The 19,267-nt window shown below is 44.2% G+C and overlaps 1 protein-coding gene and 2 pseudogenes across 3 annotated transcripts; 2 read left to right on the forward strand and 1 right to left on the reverse strand.

Moving 5' to 3' along the window:
* The first annotated feature begins 792 nt into the window (after positions 1–792).
* Positions 793–12,484, forward strand: LOC147280681 (putative F-box protein PP2-B12 pseudogene; annotated as a pseudogene). The gene is made up of 5 exons (XR_015122805.1): positions 793–1,128; positions 1,230–1,348; positions 4,011–4,499; positions 11,925–12,096; positions 12,167–12,484. The product of XR_015122805.1 is annotated as a putative F-box protein PP2-B12 pseudogene (transcript).
* A 2,844-nt stretch (positions 12,485–15,328) lies between these two features.
* LOC147280682 (F-box protein PP2-B11-like) lies at positions 15,329–16,554 on the forward strand. 2 transcript variants are annotated; one of them, XM_086247232.1, is made up of 3 exons: positions 15,329–15,719; positions 15,804–15,922; positions 16,006–16,554. In XM_086247232.1, exons 1-3 carry the CDS (start codon positions 15,375–15,377, stop codon positions 16,412–16,414), a joined length of 873 nt encoding a protein of 290 aa, XP_086103358.1. In that variant the 5' UTR covers positions 15,329–15,374; the 3' UTR covers positions 16,415–16,554. The 2 variants fall into 2 exon arrangements, with proteins under 2 accessions (XP_086103358.1, XP_086103359.1); XM_086247233.1 differs by having other exon boundaries at positions 15,330–15,719; positions 16,015–16,554.
* Positions 16,555–16,967: 413 nt separating this feature from the next.
* Positions 16,968–19,259, reverse strand: LOC147280683 (subtilisin-like protease SBT3 pseudogene; annotated as a pseudogene).
* Positions 19,260–19,267: the final 8 nt, after the last annotated feature.

Below are 19,267 nucleotides of genomic sequence, written 5' to 3' on the forward strand. Positions count from 1 at the left end.
ACAAAATAAAACAAAAAGTTTGATTAATTTCAATTCAGTATTTCAAGTTTACTTCAATTTAGTACCTCATGTTTAAAATCTTGTAATGTCATACCTTATCTTTTCAATTTATTGCAATGTTATACCTCCGTCGGTATGATTATTAAGAGATCTGTTAAAAGTTGATGTGGCACTTACATGACATTCCCACAATGATGATTAGATACCACGTGATCTGATAATAAGTCATGTTATGCCACGTGGCATAAAAATAATTAAAAATTTAGAAACATGGCACATCATGCCACATAATTATTTTTAAATCTTTAGAATTTAAATTTTTTTTTATGCCATTAGGCATGACATGTCATGTTGTCAGATCACGTGACATCTAGTCAGTAATGTGGGTGTGCCACATCAGCATTTAATAAATTTTTCAACAGTCATACTGACGAAGGTATGACATTGCAACAAATTAACATTGCAAGATTTTAAACATAAGTTACTAAATTGAAATTTGAAGCAAACTTGAAGTACTGAACTGAAATTAACCCTTTTAAATCTAACTGATAGAATTTTTTTTTATATTTTTAAACGAGTACACAAAATTTAAAGAGTAACTGGCAAGAAAAAAGGAAATTAAATTGGGCCGCATGATTTATCATTGGGCCTGGATTAAAAGTTGTTGTGCCCTGGTCCATGACTTAATTGTTAAGATTGTTAAAAAGACTTGATCTCTTGTCTCTATACATACATCCGTACTGTTTACTGACAGAAACACAAGATTTTGAGTTGGCAGTGAAACATCAGAAAATGCGTGCGTCTAGAGACGGAGGAGAAGGAATTATCAGGCGCGGCAGAGGGAAGGTGCTGGTCCTGCTGGACCTGCAGGCGTTGCCGGAAGGATGCATAGCCAACGTGATCTCATTGACCACTCCCCCAGATGCCTGCAGACTGTCCTCCGTTTCCAAGACCTTCAGTTTGACCGCTGAATCCGACGCCGTTTGGGACAACTTCCTTCCGCCTGACGTCCACACCATCCTGTCCACATCCAACCAGTCGTCCCAGCTGCCTTCCAATAGCAAGTCCAGGAAGGAGCTTTACCTCGCTCTCTGCCACAACCCAGTACTCATCCACGAGGGCAGGATGGTAAGTTCACTACACCCTCCCTCCGAATAGTATAGAATCCTTGAATATATCTCTTATATATGTTGTTGACATGGAACGATCATATTCATATATGCGTGCAGAGCTTTTCAGTGGACAAATGGAGTGGGAAAAAATGTTACATGATATCTGCAAGGGACCTTTTCATTGTTTGGTCTGATACTCCTCGATATTGGAAGTGGATTTCTCTGCCTGACTCCAGGTCTCTAAAATTCTTTCACCCTAATGAAGTTTAATTTGTTTGGTTTTAGTACTTTAATTAGCATTGTATGTAATTAAGTATGTACTTATATAGAATTGATTAAGTATATATATGTTATATGTACATGCAATTAATTAAGAGTAAATTACAATTTAATACCTCAATTTTATATATTATTTCAATTTAGTACCCAAACTTTGAAAACTTGCAAAAAAATATATACCTCAACTTTCAATTTGTGTCAAAATAGTACTTCCGTTAGTTTTTCTGTCAAATAAACTGTTATTTGCTGATGTGGCAGAGATATTTTCGTCTTTTTACTCATATTTAAAAAATAATAATATTTTTAAAATTTTTGAATAAAAAAAATTTCTTAAAATTAAAAAATTTCTTAAAAATTATTTTTACACAGCACCCTCTCCCCCTCTCCCCCCTCCCCAATTCCCAGCCCCGTCCCTTCCCGCCCCTACTCCCCACCCAGCCCTCCCCTTCCCACCCCCACCCCCTACCCAGCCCCTCCCCTCCCCTCCACTCCTCTCTCCTCCCCTCCCCTCCCAGCCCCCACCCAGCTTCTCCCCTCGCCCCAGCCTGCCCCCCTCTCCCCCCCACCCCTACCCCCAACCCCGTCGCACCCCCTCCCCCTTTCCTTACCCGACCCACCCTCTCCCCCAGCCCCAGTCCCATCGCACCCCCTCCCCCCTACCCCCAGCCTAGTCGCATCCCCCACCCAGCCACACCTAGCAACAACCTCTTTCCCCCCAACCCAACCCAGCCGGCACCCTCCCCGACCCACCCCCCTTCACCCCACCTTATCCAAACCCCAACCCAGCCCCCTCACCCCCCCAACCCTCCCTGCCATTCTCCCCCCAAAATTTTTTTTAGAGCAAATTATCGTAAGTACTTCAATTATATAATAATTTTCAACTTAGTACCCCAACTTTGAAAACTTGACAAAAAGTACCTCAACTTTCATTTTGTGTCAAAATAGTACATCCGTTAGTTTTTCTGTCAAATAAACCGTTATCTGCTGACGTGGCAAGGACATTTTCGTCTTTTTCCCCACATTTAAAAGATAATAATAATTTAGTACCTTAACTATACACTAACTTTTAATTTAGTACCCCAACTTTGAAAACCTGACAAAAAAGTACCTTAACTTTCATTTTGTGTCAAAATAGTACCTCAATTAGTTTTTCTGTCAAATGAACCGTTATATGTTGATGTGGCAGAGGTATTTTTCGTCTTTTTTCCCACATTTAAAAGATAATAATATTTTTTAAAACTTTTGAATAAAAAAAATTCTTAAAAAATTAAAACTTTTAAAAATTTTAAAAAAAATTGGGGGATGGGTAGGGAGGGTCAGGGTTGGGTAAGGGGGGTGAGGGGGCTGGGTTGGGGAAGGGCTGTATGAAGGTGTCGGGGAGGGGCTGGTGGTTGGGGGACGGGTGCGACAAGACTGGGTGTGGGGGAGAAGGTGGGTCAGGCAGGGAGAGGCGGAGGGGATGGGTGGGGGCTGGGGTGGGGTGGGGTGGGGAGGGGTGGCGTGGGGTGGGGTGGGGTGGGGTGGGGATGGGTGGGGGCAGGAAGGGGAGAGGATGGGTGGGGGAGGGCTGGGTGGGGGCTGGGGTGGGAGAGAAAGGGTGGGTCGGGCAAGGAGAGGGGCTGGCTGAGGGAAAGGGGTGCGACAGGGTAAGGGCTAGGGGGAGGGGGTGCGACGAGACTGAGGTGGGGGGAGAGTGAGGGTCGGGCAGGGAAAGGGGCTAGGGTGGGGGCTGGCTGGGTGGGGGAAAGGACGGGAAGGGAGGGGGACGGGGTTGGGACCGAAGGGTGATGTTGCATGGGGCAAGGCTGGGGAAATGAGAAGGTGAAAGGTTTTTATTTTAAGAAATTTTTTTATTTTAATTTTTTTAAGAAATTTTTTTATTAAAAAGTTTTTTAAAATATTATTATCTTTTAAATGTGGGGAAAAAGATGAAAATATCTCTGCCACGTTAACATATAACGGTTCATTTGACATAAAAACTAACGGAGGTACTATTTTGACACAAAATAAAAGTTGAGGTACTTTTTTGTCAGGTTTTCAAAGTTAGGGTACTAAATTGAAAGTCAGTGTATAATTAAGGTACTAAATTGTAATTTGCTCTTTTAAAAATATTATTATATTTTAAATGTGGGGAAAAAAACGAAAATACTCATGCCACGTCAGCAGATAACGGTTTATTTGACAGAAAAACTAACGTAGGTACTATTTTGACACAAAATGAAAATTGAGGTATTTTTTGTCAAGTTTTCAAAGTTGGGGTACTAAGTTGAAAGTCAGTGTATAATTGAGGTACTTATATATAATTTACTTTTTTTTTTTTTTTTTTGAAAGTTTTAATTTTTTTAGAAAATTTTTTTATTCAAAAGTTTTAAAAATATTATTATTTTTTAAATGTGGATAAAAAGACAAAAATACCTCTGCCACATCAACAGATAACGATTTATTTGACAGAAAAACTAACGGAGGTATTATTTTGAGACAAACAGAAAGTTGAGGTAATTTTTTGCAAGTTTTTAAAGTTGAGATACTAAATTAAAACATGTAAAGTTGAGGTACTAAATTGTAATTTGCTCATTAATTAAAGCACATGCAATGATACAATACAATTATACAATACAGGTTTGAAGAGGTGGCTGAGCTTATCTATGTTTGGTGGCTTGAAATCCGTGGGAAAATTGATACTCGGTTGCTGTCCCCATCCACTGTATATGAAGCTTATCTTGTGTTCAAGTTAACTGAAGTGGCTTATGGATTTGAAAACCAACCTGTGGAGGTCACAGTTGGAGTTGTTGGAGGAGGAGAATTACCCACTAAGAAGACTGTTTCTTACTGGCCACGGACAAAATGGAGAATTAGCCACTCAATATCCCAAGGAAAGAGCCCACGACGGCTGGCTGGAGGTCGAGTTGGGTGACTTCATCCGTCCAGATCATCATGGGGAGTTGGAGATCAGTGGTGCTTCCAGTAAGGGGGGTCTCATTGTTCAAGGAATTGAGCTCAGGCCCAAAAGGAATTCATTTTTTTCTTTTTAAGTTTTCTTATATTCTGTTTACAAGAAAATGTCTGTTTCAAGTTTGAACCTTCGTTGTTGTGATCGATCTTGTGTTGGTATGTGTTGATGCAAATTTCCGTAAGAAAGTTACAACAACTTAGGGGTAGTGACCTGGCTGATCCGAAGTCCTGCTGGATGATGACGTGGATGTTGATTGAGATCTTCCTGTAGACAAACACAAGATCAAAGGAGATGGACCGGTGTGGTACCAGCCAAACACGCTCCGATGATGAAGTCAGTGATGTGTGTTTGATGGTGTTTGAATGGAAGTGAGGAAGAACATGTGATGAACTTGGGAGAATGGGAAGAACAAGGCAAATGTTCTGGGTTTATTCTCAGCAAGTCCAAGTGTGTTTTTGGTAAGCCAAAGTTTGTGCAAGTGTTTGCTTTGTGATGGCTGGATGGATGGGATCTTTGGCTTTGTGCATATAAGTTGGTTTATATAGACAAGGGAAGGTGTAGAGAGTAAGTTACCTGCATGTGATTGAGTGGCTGAGAGAGATCCACGCGTTCGGTCATAACTAGTAGCATGCACAGCTACTCACCTCATTTGCATTCAATGCTGCATTGAATGCAAGGATGGAAGATCAGGTGGAATGCCCCAATAGTCATGGCTGTGAGCTGGAATGTCTTATCTGTCAGAGAGTCACGTCAGGTGCACTTGAGTATGGCGGTTCGTCCCAACGTGATCTTCTTTAGGATGGCGGTGGGAGGCCGAGCCGATCCGAACACATGTCCTCACGTGTAGACGTGAAACCCATGTGTGATCGGATCGGATTTAGACAAGTCGGCCAAGCCGATTAGGTAGGTAGTGCAGTGATCCTCTCAAGTGAAATCCGGCCGCAACTAGGTTCTGAGATGACGATCACCAAAGCCGAGCCGATCCGAACTGGGAATGGAATGGACTGAGTTGATGTGGTGATGTGGAGATCCACGTCTGATCGTGATCGGTCATTGGTCCGGGCCGAGCCGAACCAATGGTTGAGATGATCAGGTGGTGACAAGATTGTCGAAGCACGTCTGATCGTGATCGGTCATTGGGCCGGGCCGAGCCGAACCAATGGTTGAGATGATCAGGTGCTGACAAGATTGTCGAAGCACGTCTGATCGTGATCGGTCATTGGACCGGGCCGAGCCGAACCAATGGTTGAGATGATCAGGTGCTGACAAGATTGTCGAAGCACGTCTGATCGTGATCGGTCATTGGTCCGGGCCGAGCCGAACCAATGGTTGAGATGATCAGGTGCTGACAAGATTGTCGAAGCACGTCTGATCGTGATCGGTCATTGGTCCGGGCCGAGCCGAACCAATGGTTGAGATGATCAGGTGGTGACAAGATTGTCGAAGCACGTCTGATCGTGATCGGTCATTGGTCCGGGCCGAGCCGAACCAATGGTTGAGATGATCAGGTGGTGACAAGATTGTCGAAGCACGTCTGATCGTGATCGGTCATTGGGCCGGGCCGAGCCGAACCAATGGTTGAGATGATCAGGTGGTGACAAGATTGTCGAAGCACGTCTGATCGTGATCGGTCATTGGTCCGGGCCGAGCCGAACTAATGGTTGAGATGATCAGGTGGTGACAAGATTGTCGAAGCACGTCTGATCGTGATCGGTCATTGGGCCGGGCCGAGCCGAACCAATGGTCGAGGTGTGACTGGAGAAAAATGATCTCCAGATCCGAGCCGAACTGATGGTGCCGAAAAAGATGATCTCTCGAATTCCTGGTGAATCCCAATGTCGGTTCGGATCGGATATGGGTAACCCGGAGGTAAGAGCCGATCTCATATGTACATGATGTTGGCGTTGCTAAGCTGAGATGATGACATAGATGGCTGGGTCTGACCAAGTTGACCATCAAAGAGTCTGAGCAAAAATGGGACCTGGTGTGCCACGTGTTGGTCTGTGTTTGGCCATTGAATCCATGTGGATTTATCCACAAACAGGAGTCCCCCAACTTCCGGTCCGAGCAGACTTGTGATGGATTGGAAGTTGAAAAAAGGTGATGACCTGTAAGAAGTGACATGCGGCCTGACTTGGCCATTATGATAAAATGCAATGATAATTCTCAATTTATTTTCGGATTAGTCTGATGAGCATGACGAAAATAAGAAGAAACTATAAATCCCTGATGATCTCAGATGGGTTTGATGTGTCCATTGAGATATTAGGAATTTTGTTTTTGAGAAAAATATTCAAACTTACTTTCAGATCGGCTCGGTATGCACGATAAAAGTTTTGAGCTTGAAAATATTTTTCTTTTTGGAAATATCCTGTCGAACGTTAGGACTGTAGAAAGTCACTTCGGCTCGGCCAGGGATTTTTATAGACCTTTGAGTCTTTTCCTGTTGGGCGCCGGGACTGTAGCCAGTCGCTCCGGCTTGGACCAGGTGTTTTTAGAGACCTTTGAGTCTTTTCCTGTTGGGCGCCGGGACTGTGGCCAGTCGCTCCGGCTTGGACCAGGTGTTTTTAGAGACCTTTGAGTCTTTTCCTGTTGGGCGCCGGGACTGTGGCCAGTCGCTCCGGCTTGGACCAGGTGTTTTTAGAGACCTTTGAGTCTTTTCCTGTTGGGCGCCGGGACTGTGGCCAGTCGCTCCGGCTTGGACCAGGTGTTTTTAGCTTCAAAATCTGAGAATCAAAGTGGATCTAGATGTGTTCATCTATATTTGTCGAAAGAAGATCAGATCGGAAAGTCCCCGATCTTGATCAAGTCAGAGGAAATGTTTAGAACACCATTGTAGAACCAGGCGAACACTTCAGTATTTGTGCGTAGGTATGCAAGTGCGTTTGAGCACTGAGCCGAGCTGATCTGAGTCTTGAGCCGATCCGAACAGGTTGGTCCGATTTCTCCTCGAAAAAACCGGGACTTCTTCCCAATCCCTAATAGGGAGAGGCCGAACCGATCAGGCAGATAATGCAGTAATCCTTTCAAGTGAAATCCGGCTGTGACTAGGATTTGAAATGATGATCACCAAAGCCGAGCCGAGCCGAGCTGGGATAACCAAGAAAGGATGAACACTCAATTCTTAGAATATCCTCAGATCGGGTCGGATTGGATGTGGGGGATCCGCCGGGATGATCCGACCCGATCTGAAGGGCCAGAGGCGAAGTCGAAGGTCTCAGCCCTCAACCAATATGAGTATCTCTGGTTTCAACGGTGTTGGTGGTCCTCCTTGGGTCAGTGATCTTCACCCTTGGGGCTCCGGTCAGGAATTGATTAATCTTGCCAGCTCGGGCGAGAGTCTCTATTGCGTCGCGAAGAGAGTAGCAGTTGTTCGTGACGTGACCATGGTTGGAATGGTACTTACAATAGATATCTTCCTTGATTTTGTTCTGAGGTGGACCTCGAATCTCCTTAGGGACCGGGAGCAGATCCTTGATTTTGGAAAAGATATCCTCCAAGCTTGTGTTCAACGGGGTGAACTCAAGGTACTGGACGTAACGAGGCTCCCCGCTTAGGAGTTGGCTTGACTCCGCAGTTTTGGTCTTCTTCCCCTGAGACAGGCGATTAGGGTATGAGGTTTCTTCCTCCTTCCGTTTGGGAGTTGACTGGTTGGTTTTCAGTGCTTCCACTTGAGCGTTCCACTCTTCAGCTCGAGCCCATTTGGTGGCTTCAGCGGAGAGCTCGTCGTAGGTGGATGGAGGGTTCCTCATCAGATGGGAGCGGAGTCCCCCGGCGAGCAGACCTTGCATAAGAGCGTTCTTAGCCGATCTGTCGTCGCAATCATCACACTTCGTGTATTCGATGTTGAAGCGGATCAGATAGGTCTTAAGGCTCTCCCCTTCCTGCTGTTTGATGAGTGACATATCGTTCAAGTTGTAGAGTCGTTCGGATACAACCCGATATCTCGTCAGGAAGGCTCTCCGGAGATTGGAGAAAGAGTCAATGGAGTTCGGCTGAAGAGTTCGAAACCACCCCCGAGCCGATCCCTTCAAGGTTGAAGGGAAGATTCTGCACTTCGTGGCCTCAGATGCCTGGCGGGCCTCCATGGCGTATCTGAAGCTGTCAAGATGATCGTAGGGATCTCTAGTACCGTCGTACTGATCCATCTTGGGGGGTTTTGTATCCCGGGAGACCTCAGCATCCATGATCCTGCTGGTATATGGGAGGGGAAGCTCTTCCCCGTGATCGGTTCTACCGATGTACCCCCTGGAGACCTCGACTTGGCCGAGCCGATCGTGGACACTCCGGATTTGGCTTTGGACTAAAGTCCGGACAAGATTTTCCACATTGGGTGGGGTCGGCTCGGCCGCAGTTTCCCCTGAGCACTCGGTCCGGTTACCGAGTCTCTCGCTTACCGGCTGACGAGTGATCCTCTCACTCACTGGACGTCGGTCGGACATGACCATGGTTGGGCCGAGCCGATCCCGTGTAGGTTGTCTGCCGGTCTGGGTGCTGGAAGAGGAAGGTTCGGGCTCTTCTTCCGGGATTACGTTCGGCTGCGGACCAAGTCTACTCCTGGTTGGAGTTCTTTGTTCGGCCGATCCGGTCCGTATTGGGTTTCCGAGTGGAGTCCCCAGTCTGGTTCGGATCGGCGACCTCGGTTCCTCGCTCGGATCATCATGGTAACTTCCGGGAGGTGAAGTAGAGTCTCTGACATAGGCCTGGCGTTTTTGTTGGATGATCTGCCGAGCATTTAAGAACTCGAGCTGATCAATCAAGGGCATACTCTCGAAGCCAGGGAATGAGCAATCGATGTTCCGTCGGCAAGGGTGATTGTCGATATCAGCCTGAGTGACTTGTGGGGGACGAGCTGGAGAAAGAACCTCGGGATCAGCTCGGGTCATTCTCGTGTTATTGCCGATCCGAACACTCATCCCTTGCTGAGCTCGGAGGCGTTGCAGTTCGGCGGTCTGTTCTGCCTGTTTGGTCAAAAGCTCATTGTTCTGCCTAAGAAGTTCGTTCTCAGCAGCAAGTTGTTCTTGATTTACCCTTCTCAAGAGCCTATTGGTAGCTCTGAGATCGGCTGGGTCATTGCTGATCCCAGCTCTTCCAGAGGGATTGGCTCTTCTCGTCTTTTCAGGTGTCTCAGGCTGATGTTGTTCATCATTCTGGGATCCTCCTGAGGAAGAGCTACCGTCGCGAAATATGGTAGTCATGATGACTCTTGTGAAGGAAGAGCTTAGCACTTGTGGTGATGAACACAACGGCTGAAGTCGATCTTCCCACAGACGGCGCCAATCTGTTGATGCAAATTTCCGTAAGAAAGTTACAACAACTTAGGGGTAGTGACCTGGCTGATCCGAAGTCCTGCTGGATGATGACGTGGATGTTGATTGAGATCTTCCTGTAGACAAACACAAGATCAAAGGAGATGGACCGGTGTGGTACCAGCCAAACACGCTCCGATGATGAAGTCAGTGATGTGTGTTTGATGGTGTTTGAATGGAAGTGAGGAAGAACATGTGATGAACTTGGGAGAATGGGAAGAACAAGGCAAATGTTCTGGGTTTATTCTCAGCAAGTCCAAGTGTGTTTTTGGTAAGCCAAAGTTTGTGCAAGTGTTTGCTTTGTGATGGCTGGATGGATGGGATCTTTGGCTTTGTGCATATAAGTTGGTTTATATAGACAAGGGAAGGTGTAGAGAGTAAGTTACCTGCATGTGATTGAGTGGCTGAGAGAGATCCACGCGTTCGGTCATAACTAGTAGCATGCACAGCTACTCACCTCATTTGCATTCAATGCTGCATTGAATGCAAGGATGGAAGATCAGGTGGAATGCCCCAATAGTCATGGCTGTGAGCTGGAATGTCTTATCTGTCAGAGAGTCACGTCAGGTGCACTTGAGTATGGCGGTTCGTCCCAACGTGATCTTCTTTAGGATGGCGGTGGGAGGCCGAGCCGATCCGAACACATGTCCTCACGTGTAGACGTGAAACCCATGTGTGATCGGATCGGATTTAGACAAGTCGGCCAAGCCGATTAGGTAGGTAGTGCAGTGATCCTCTCAAGTGAAATCCGGCCGCAACTAGGTTCTGAGATGACGATCACCAAAGCCGAGCCGATCCGAACTGGGAATGGAATGGACTGAGTTGATGTGGTGATGTGGAGATCCACGTCTGATCGTGATCGGTCATTGGTCCGGGCCGAGCCGAACCAATGGTTGAGATGATCAGGTGGTGACAAGATTGTCGAAGCACGTCTGATCGTGATCGGTCATTGGGCCGGGCCGAGCCGAACCAATGGTTGAGATGATCAGGTGCTGACAAGATTGTCGAAGCACGTCTGATCGTGATCGGTCATTGGACCGGGCCGAGCCGAACCAATGGTTGAGATGATCAGGTGCTGACAAGATTGTCGAAGCACGTCTGATCGTGATCGGTCATTGGTCCGGGCCGAGCCGAACCAATGGTTGAGATGATCAGGTGCTGACAAGATTGTCGAAGCACGTCTGATCGTGATCGGTCATTGGTCCGGGCCGAGCCGAACCAATGGTTGAGATGATCAGGTGGTGACAAGATTGTCGAAGCACGTCTGATCGTGATCGGTCATTGGGCCGGGCCGAGCCGAACCAATGGTTGAGATGATCAGGTGCTGACAAGATTGTCGAAGCACGTCTGATCGTGATCGGTCATTGGTCCGGGCCGAGCCGAACCAATGGTTGAGATGATCAGGTGGTGACAAGATTGTCGAAGCACGTCTGATCGTGATCGGTCATTGGTCCGGGCCGAGCCGAACCAATGGTTGAGATGATCAGGTGGTGACAAGATTGTCGAAGCACGTCTGATCGTGATCGGTCATTGGGCCGGGCCGAGCCGAACCAATGGTTGAGATGATCAGGTGGTGACAAGATTGTCGAAGCACGTCTGATCGTGATCGGTCATTGGTCCGGGCCGAGCCGAACTAATGGTTGAGATGATCAGGTGGTGACAAGATTGTCGAAGCACGTCTGATCGTGATCGGTCATTGGGCCGGGCCGAGCCGAACCAATGGTCGAGGTGTGACTGGAGAAAAATGATCTCCAGATCCGAGCCGAACTGATGGTGCCGAAAAAGATGATCTCTCGAATTCCTGGTGAATCCCAATGTCGGTTCGGATCGGATATGGGTAACCCGGAGGTAAGAGCCGATCTCATATGTACATGATGTTGGCGTTGCTAAGCTGAGATGATGACATAGATGGCTGGGTCTGACCAAGTTGACCATCAAAGAGTCTGAACAAAAATGGGACCTGGTGTGCCACGTGTTGGTCTGTGTTTGGCCATTGAATCCATGTGGATTTATCCACAAACAGTATGTTTTCAATATCAGATTTGACTTGAATAAAAAAATTTAAAATCTTAATTATGGGCTTAAATACAATTGGAATTCTAATATTTTATATACATAAGGAGTTGTACGTACTATATATAGAAGAATTAGGTTAGGACTCCTATTCTAGTTGGATTATGCTTATCAAACTACATACACTTACCTTGGCCAAAAAAAAAAAAAAACTACATACACTTACATAACTTTGACCACTCCTGGAGATGCGTGCAGGCTGTCCTCAGTTTCCAGGATTTTCAGGCCGGCCGCTGAATCCGACGCCGTTTGGGACAAATTCCTTCCGCCTCACATCCATTCTATCATCCAATGCCCTAATTCCAAATCCAACAAGGAGCTTTACCTCGCTCTCTGCGACAACCCCGTCCTCATCGCCGAGGGCAAGATGGTAAATTAACTCACTACACCTTCCTCCTCCTCCTCCTCTTTCCAGTAACCACTTGTTTATTTGCATGCAGAGCTTCTCACTGGACAAATGGAGTGGGAAAAAAATGTTCTATGATATCTGCAAGGGCTCTTCTGATTTCTTGGGGTCATACTCCTCATTATTGTTTTCAAGTTCACTGCAGGCGCAGTTAATTATGGCGGTTAGAGTTGGACTTGCTGGAGGAGAAGCCACTAAGAAGAAGACTGTGTTTCTTACTGGCTGGAGAAAAAACAGAGGGCCCGGAATCGATGAAGGAGCAGCAGCTCAACATTCCAAGAAAAGACCCGACCGCATTGTTTATATACAAACTCTAAAAAAACATGTAACTATCAAGTACTCGGCATTGTACACCAAAAGGCTCGGAAGAATTTTTTTTTAATTTTTACAAACTCAAGTGTGATTCTATAATAATCACAATTTTTTTACTAATTTGTTATTTTTTAATTTTTTCGATGCTTGAGATTTAATATTTAGTCTTTAGATTGTAGGATTTCATTTCTCAAATTTAAATCAAAAGCATTAAACTCTTATAAACTTTGAATTTTTATGAATTTCATATAGTCACAGCTATAATTGCATGACAATTACAACTGTGACTATTCGACAATCAAAGTTATATAACAAATCGAAAAAAAAAATAACAACGAAAAATCACCAAACGCTCGGCACTTTAACTAATCGATCTGTGTCAAAAAAATTCACGTTTTATTTTATATTTAATTCTAATTTTTTAAATTTTTTTCTAGTCTTATTTTAGAACCAACACCAGGAGTGTCCACAGTCGTGTGTGTGTAGTTTTATTAAAAAAATTGTACTTTTATTGTAGTGTAAACTATTCAAAACCCCCTAATTAGAGTTTAGTTATTTCAAAACCTCCATTCTTATTAAAACTAATTCAAAACCCCTTATTAGTCACTTAAACTCTCCCAAAACTCCCTGGTCAACTAACATCCACTTATGTTTGACCCACATTTTTATAAATATTCCTATTATAACCCTGTTATTCAAATCAGTTTTTTTTTTTTAATTTCTCTCATCCTTATCCTCACGCACGCGCTATCTCTCTCTCTCTCTCTCTCTCTCTCTCTCTCTCTCTCACACACACATTCCCGCACCTTCTTTGTTCTCTCTCCTCCGCGCGCGGCTGTCGTCGGCGCGTGTGGCTTCGTCCGGAAACGGTTGCCAGCAAGACCACCACCATCAGCTTCGTCTTTCTCTCCTTTTCCTCCTTCTGTCATCACTCGCCCCGAATCAAGCCAAAACAGCCCAGATCGCCGCGACTACGATCGGTGGTGCTCGCCGACGATCTGCCTTTTTCGGCGGAGTTGGAATACCGGACCACCCAAGTCTTCTTCCTCTCGACGTCCTGAGCACGATGGTATGCTCGGATTCTCCATCCGATCAGCCACGGCAGCAGATCGATGCCACAAAGGTCGCGGCTTCTCCGCCGGCGATCTGCCTTTTTCGACGGAGTTGGAATGCCAAACCACCCAAGCCTTCTTCCTCTCGACGTCCTAACCAAGATGGTGTGCTAGGATTCTCCATCTGATCAGCCACGACGGCAGATCGAAGGCACAAAGGCCGCGGCTTCTCCGCCGGCGATCTGGCTTTTCCGGCTGCCATTTCCGTCGAGTCAGGTACTAATATTCTTCTCCTCATTGTACTCTTCAATTCTATGTGTTTGGATTGGACCAATTGCTGATGAATCAAAAAACCTCAAATCGAACCTCATTGTGTGTTGTTGTAACTGTGTATTGTTGTAAATGTGTGTTGCTCCAAAAGAAAGAACATATTGCAGCAAAATATGTCTAGTAACTACTTTTTTTGAACTAGTTTGTTTTATATGTTATTATATATGTTGGGCATGTGTGGTTGTTTGTGTGTGCAGGTGTGCATCTGTGTTTGTAAATATGTATCTTATGTGTGCATCTGTGTGTGTTGTGCATGAGTGAGTGAAACAATGTAAAAATTCAGTTTTAGTTCGTGAAAATACAATAGTTGGATAGGGAACTTTAAGCCTACATTTGTTGATTAAACAGTTTCAGTTCGTGAAACATGAGTTTTAAATAAATTTTGAATGAAATTATGATTCTAAAATATGATGGATCAAACTTGCAGGTAGAAACAGATCGAGGCAGTGGCGATTGTCGTGTACTTGTCGCGCTTTAGGTGATCGGACGTCGTTGTCTAGGGTTTCAGTTTCACTAAATTCAATTTCACTGAATTCAGTTTCAGTGCATTTAGTGAACTGAATTTGAATTTAATGAATGCAATGAAACTGAATTCACTGAAATTGAATTCAGACTGAAACTGAATTTAGTCTATAGTTGTTTGATAGGCTCACATCGATGGCTTGCTGTGTTGGCTACTCCTCTCATCTCGATGACTTGTTGTATTGTTATTTATTTATTTATTTATTTTTGATAAGGTTGCTGTGTTCTTTTTAGTGAAACAGAATTCAGTAAAGGTGTAACTGTTTTAGTGAAGTGTAATTGTTTTAGTGAAGGTGTAATTGTTTTTTAATTAAGGTGTAATTGTTTTAGTGAAGTGTAATTGTTTTAGTGAAGTGTAATTGTTTTATCACTTAATTTAATTTCAGTAAGTGAATTCATAACTGAATTCTTCAATTTAGTGTAACTGAATTTCTGAAATTCAGTTTCAGTGTAACTGAATTCTTATAGTGATGTCAGGGACTGTTAAAAAAAAAAAAAAAGTTACAGTGATGTCAGCGTGCGTCAGCATGCTTCAGCACGCGTCAGAAGAGTAATTTAGGATTATAAGTTATAGGGGGTTTTGAAAAAGTTTCTAAATAGGTGGGGGTTTAGGCAAATTTTTTAGGTGAATTGGGGGTTTAAAATTAGGCACTATTTATTGTATCATAATTTAGAATTCGACTAAAACATCTAAAGATTATCCTTCATTTCTCTCTTATATTAGCCAAGCTCTCATAACCTAACTTAATTCCTTAGATTTTTGATTCAAAAGACTTTTCAGAAGGAAAAAAAAAATGAATTGGGCCGGAGGATTTGTCAATGGGTTTTTCACTTTTTTGTTTGGCCCGGATTAGAAGTAGTTGTGGAATCGGGGGAGGACTATTTTTTTTGGTTCCCGGGGAGGACTCCTTAATTGCTAAGATTTCATCTCTCCGTGTCTTTTTTTTTTTTTTTGGCCAATATCTCTCTGTCTATCTATAAATATACAGAAACAGAACACATACTGACATACCACATACATACAAGATGCGAGGAGTAGACAAGGAAAAGAAAACGGACGGCGGAGAAGGAGGAATGATCAGCCGCGAGGGCGGGACGGTGCTGGACCTGCAGGCGTTGCCGGAAGGATGCATAGCCAAAATCATCTCACTGACCACTCCTCAAGATGCGTGCAGGCTGTCCTCCGTTTCCAGAAGTTTCTGTTCGGCCGCCCAATCCGACGTCGTTTGGGACAACTTCCTCCCGCCTGACATCCATACTATCCTATCCTCCTCTTCCCTCTCTTACAGCCCTAATTCCAATTCCAAATCCAAGAAGGACCTTTTCCTTGCCCTCTGCGACAACCCCGTTCTCATCCATGAGGGCAAGATGGTAATTTCACCACACCCTCCTCCTCCATGGAATTCTTTCTTTAATTTGGCTCTTAATTTCCAAAATTTGATCTTTATGATGCAGAGCTTTTCAGTGGACAAATGGAGTGGGAAAAAATGTTATACGATATCTGCTAGGGGGCTTATGATTGTTTGGGGTGATACTCCTCGCTATTGGACATGGATTTCTCGTCCTGACTCCAGGTCTGTAAATTAAGATTAATTTCTTGCTGTTTAAGTTAATTTTGTATGTAATTAAGCACTGAATAAAAATATGTAATTACAAGGCAATACAGGTTTAAGGAGGTGGCCGAGCTTCTCCAAGTTTGGTGGCTTGAAATCCGTGGGAAAATTGATACTCGCTTGCTGTCCCCATCCACTGTATACAAAGCTTATCTTGTGTTCAAGTTTTCTGCGATTGCTTATGGATTTGACGACCAAACTGTGGAGTTGACAGTTGGAGTTGCTGGAAGTCAATCCACTACGAAGTCTGTGTTTCTTACTGGCCAGAGAGAAAATGGAGGGCCCAAGGAAAGAGCTGATGGCTGGTTGGAGGTCGAGCTGGGTGACTTCTTCTGTCCACGAGAAGAAGACCATCATGGGGACTTGGAGATGGCTGTTGTGGAGATCCATGGTGGTCTGTGTAAGCGTGGCCTCATTGTTTATGGAATTGAGTTCAGGCCCAAAAGGAATTGATTTTTATTTTTTTTGGTTACAAGTCTTTTCACTGTTGCCTCTTTTGCGTTGCAATTGACAGTTATGAATCATGTTCATTTTGCTTCATTGTTATTGTCATCTTCTGTGTTTATATTCCATAGATTTTGGAATTTAAATCATTCAAATGATTTTAGGAGTAATTTTGGAATGAAAAAGTGGGTGTTTTTAAAACTGGACTTGAATCAAGAAATTAAAATCATAAGATATGCAGCATATGCTAAATGTAATTTTAGAATGAGAAAAACCAATGGGCAAAATGTGAGACCGAAATTAAAGAAAGTTTTTGAATTATGATGCCTTTTTACAAGGACAAACTTGGCAGCTGATATGAAATGGTTTAGTAACTTACTGCAAGAAGAAAAGATGACTTTTATTTATATTGATTTTGTTGACAAAGTAAAGTGGCTAAAGCCTAAAAGTTGAGCAAGGTAACAAAGAGGGACGAACCATTCAAATAGTATCACTAAAAATTGGTACCCAAAATTTGACATGTTATTTTGGTGCATGTAGTATTACTTCAAACTCAAAAGGCTCAAGCAGGCGACACTACAATAGGGCTCCTCACATAGTGTGTTCCATTTTCTTCCAGCCAAACAAATTCACCAAATGAGACCGCCTTTTTCTTGGTACTCTTGTACTTGACTGTTAAAGTGTAGCTTTGCTTCTCATACTTCTTCTTGAATACCAATCTCTCTGGTGACACTTCAACAACAGAACCCTTTGGTTCTGCATATGATGCAACATAGGACGCTGCACTGTCACCTACGTTGGATACAGTCCTCTTGAATTTTTGAACGGTTTGTGTCATTGGCTTTTTGTAAAACATTATAAAAGATGGATAATTAAGATCCGCAGATGCCTTGGAACATGTATAGTTTTTGGACCTGGTAATGGCTAGAATTTGCTTCTTGGACATCTTCATGGAGCACAAAAGATTGACGTAGTCTTGTGGCGTTGCATCATAAATCAAACCAGGTTCAAGTGCTCGATTCGGATCTATTTGACCAGATCCTGCAGCTAAAGGTGAAGCATAAGAAGAATTGTAAGCATAGTCTCTAATAAGATACTTGGAATTATCCCGTGCTTTAGCTGTGGTGATGAGTGCAGACCTGATAGCAGCTGCACTCCACTCTGGGTGTACAGTTTTCAAGAGGGCAGCAACCCCAGAAACATGAGGGGTAGCCATGGATGTTCCAGATACCATATTATAGTCACTAGATAAGAAAACATTGGACCCAATTAGACCAACTATATCATTTGGAATCCAAGCAGCCAATATGAGAGACCCAGGTGCCATTATATCTGGCTTCAGAATGCCTGGACAAGTTGGTGAAGGGCCTCTTGAACTGTAAAAGGCCACAGCTGGTGCAGGCTTTGTCCCAATAATGGTTTCTTGGAACTTCATGCTGACAAAAGGGAGTGGACTAGTTTGCACATATTTGATCACAGCAGGTGCATCTTTTGGCCTAATCGCTACACAAGCACATGGAAGACCTCCTAATTCATACAATTCAGGGTCACTGGTTATGAGTATAGCCCCAAGTACCTTTGACGCAATGATGTTCTTGATTTGATTACCCACAGAACCAACGTTGTCACATATGATGATGACAGAGGGAATATTCTGTAACAACTTGGATGAGTTGCAGGCAGAGAGTGTCTCATGGTACAGTAGTGGAGCATTTTCTACAATGGCACTTGCTGGAAACAAGGTCCACCCTCTAATGGTATGGTTAAGTCCAAGAGTTACTGTCCCTCCAAAGGAACGGTCTATGGTGCCTGCTGCAACATTCAACACCCACGGGATTCCGTTGTGCAAACTTCGTGGACTTGGGCCTTTGTTTCCTGCTGAAGTCGAAACCACTACACCCTTCTCCATAGCAGCAAAAGAAGCTATTGCTATAGGATCCTCGTGTAGTGGAGCTCCGTCAAAGCCTAGGGAGATGGACATCACATCAACACCATCTGTAATGGCTTGATCCATACCAGCAAGAACATCCGAAGCGTAACGCCCCTCTTCCCAAGTGACTTTGTAGATGGCTAATCTGGCGCGGGGCGCAACACCTCTAGCTGTTCCTTTAGCGTAGCCGAAAAAAGATGCACCATTTACGTAGTTTCCAGCAGCAGTAGAAGCTGTGTGGGTACCATGCCCTAATGAGTCCCTAGCAGAGTGCATCTCAATAGGAACATCAGGATTTGCAACTTTGAGACCCTTGTTAAAGTACCTAGCTCCTATGAGCTTATAGTTGCACATGGAAGAGTTGAACTTATATCCAGCTTCACATGTCCCCTTCCACCTAGCTGGAAATTTGGTGGTCATACCATCGTCTTTGAAGCTTTCGCTCTCCGGCCAAACCCCACTATCAATGACACCAATGATGGCATCTTCACCAAAATTTGAGGCAGGCCATAGACCAGTTGAAGTATCTAGCTTTAGGAATTCATATGTGTGAGTGGTGTCAAGTGTGGAATTGCTATCCCTATAAGCTAACAGGAACCATGGGGACTTTTTTAGTTCACCGAATTCGTCTACAGATAGAGATGCACTAAATCCATGAAGAGCATTATCATATACATGGACAAGGGAGGGTGTGCAATGATATTGGTCATCTAATGAAGCAAGGTTTTTAGGCTTGAGGGAGTCAACAATGGATGAATACCAATGATGATGGCTATCAAAAATCTTGGGCATATGAGTTTTGTCTATGTGAACAATGTAAGTGGACCTCTCTGCTGAGAGTGAATTGGCATGGAACATGAACAAAAAACATGCAGCAGAGAAGACTAAAACATGTGAAAGAGTGACCTTGTAGATAATCCCCATTTTTCTCT

The sequence above is a fragment of the Dryas octopetala genome, chromosome 6, assembly GCF_963921425.1.
Source record: "Dryas octopetala chromosome 6, drDryOcto1.1, whole genome shotgun sequence".
NCBI lineage: Eukaryota > Viridiplantae > Streptophyta > Magnoliopsida > Rosales > Rosaceae > Dryas > Dryas octopetala.

What these genes read in the sequence shown, in the direction of transcription:
- LOC147280682 (XM_086247232.1), top strand. Translation starts at nt 15,375, where the DNA reads ATGCGAGGAGTAGACAAGGAAAAGAAAACGGACGGCGGAGAAGGAGGA. An exon ending in TCATCCATGAGGGCAAGATG is followed by an intron (nt 15,720 to 15,803) that starts GTAATTTCACCA and finishes TTTATGATGCAG; the next exon opens with AGCTTTTCAGTGGACAAATG. An exon ending in ATTTCTCGTCCTGACTCCAG is followed by an intron (nt 15,923 to 16,005) that starts GTCTGTAAATTA and finishes TGTAATTACAAG; the next exon opens with GCAATACAGGTTTAAGGAGG.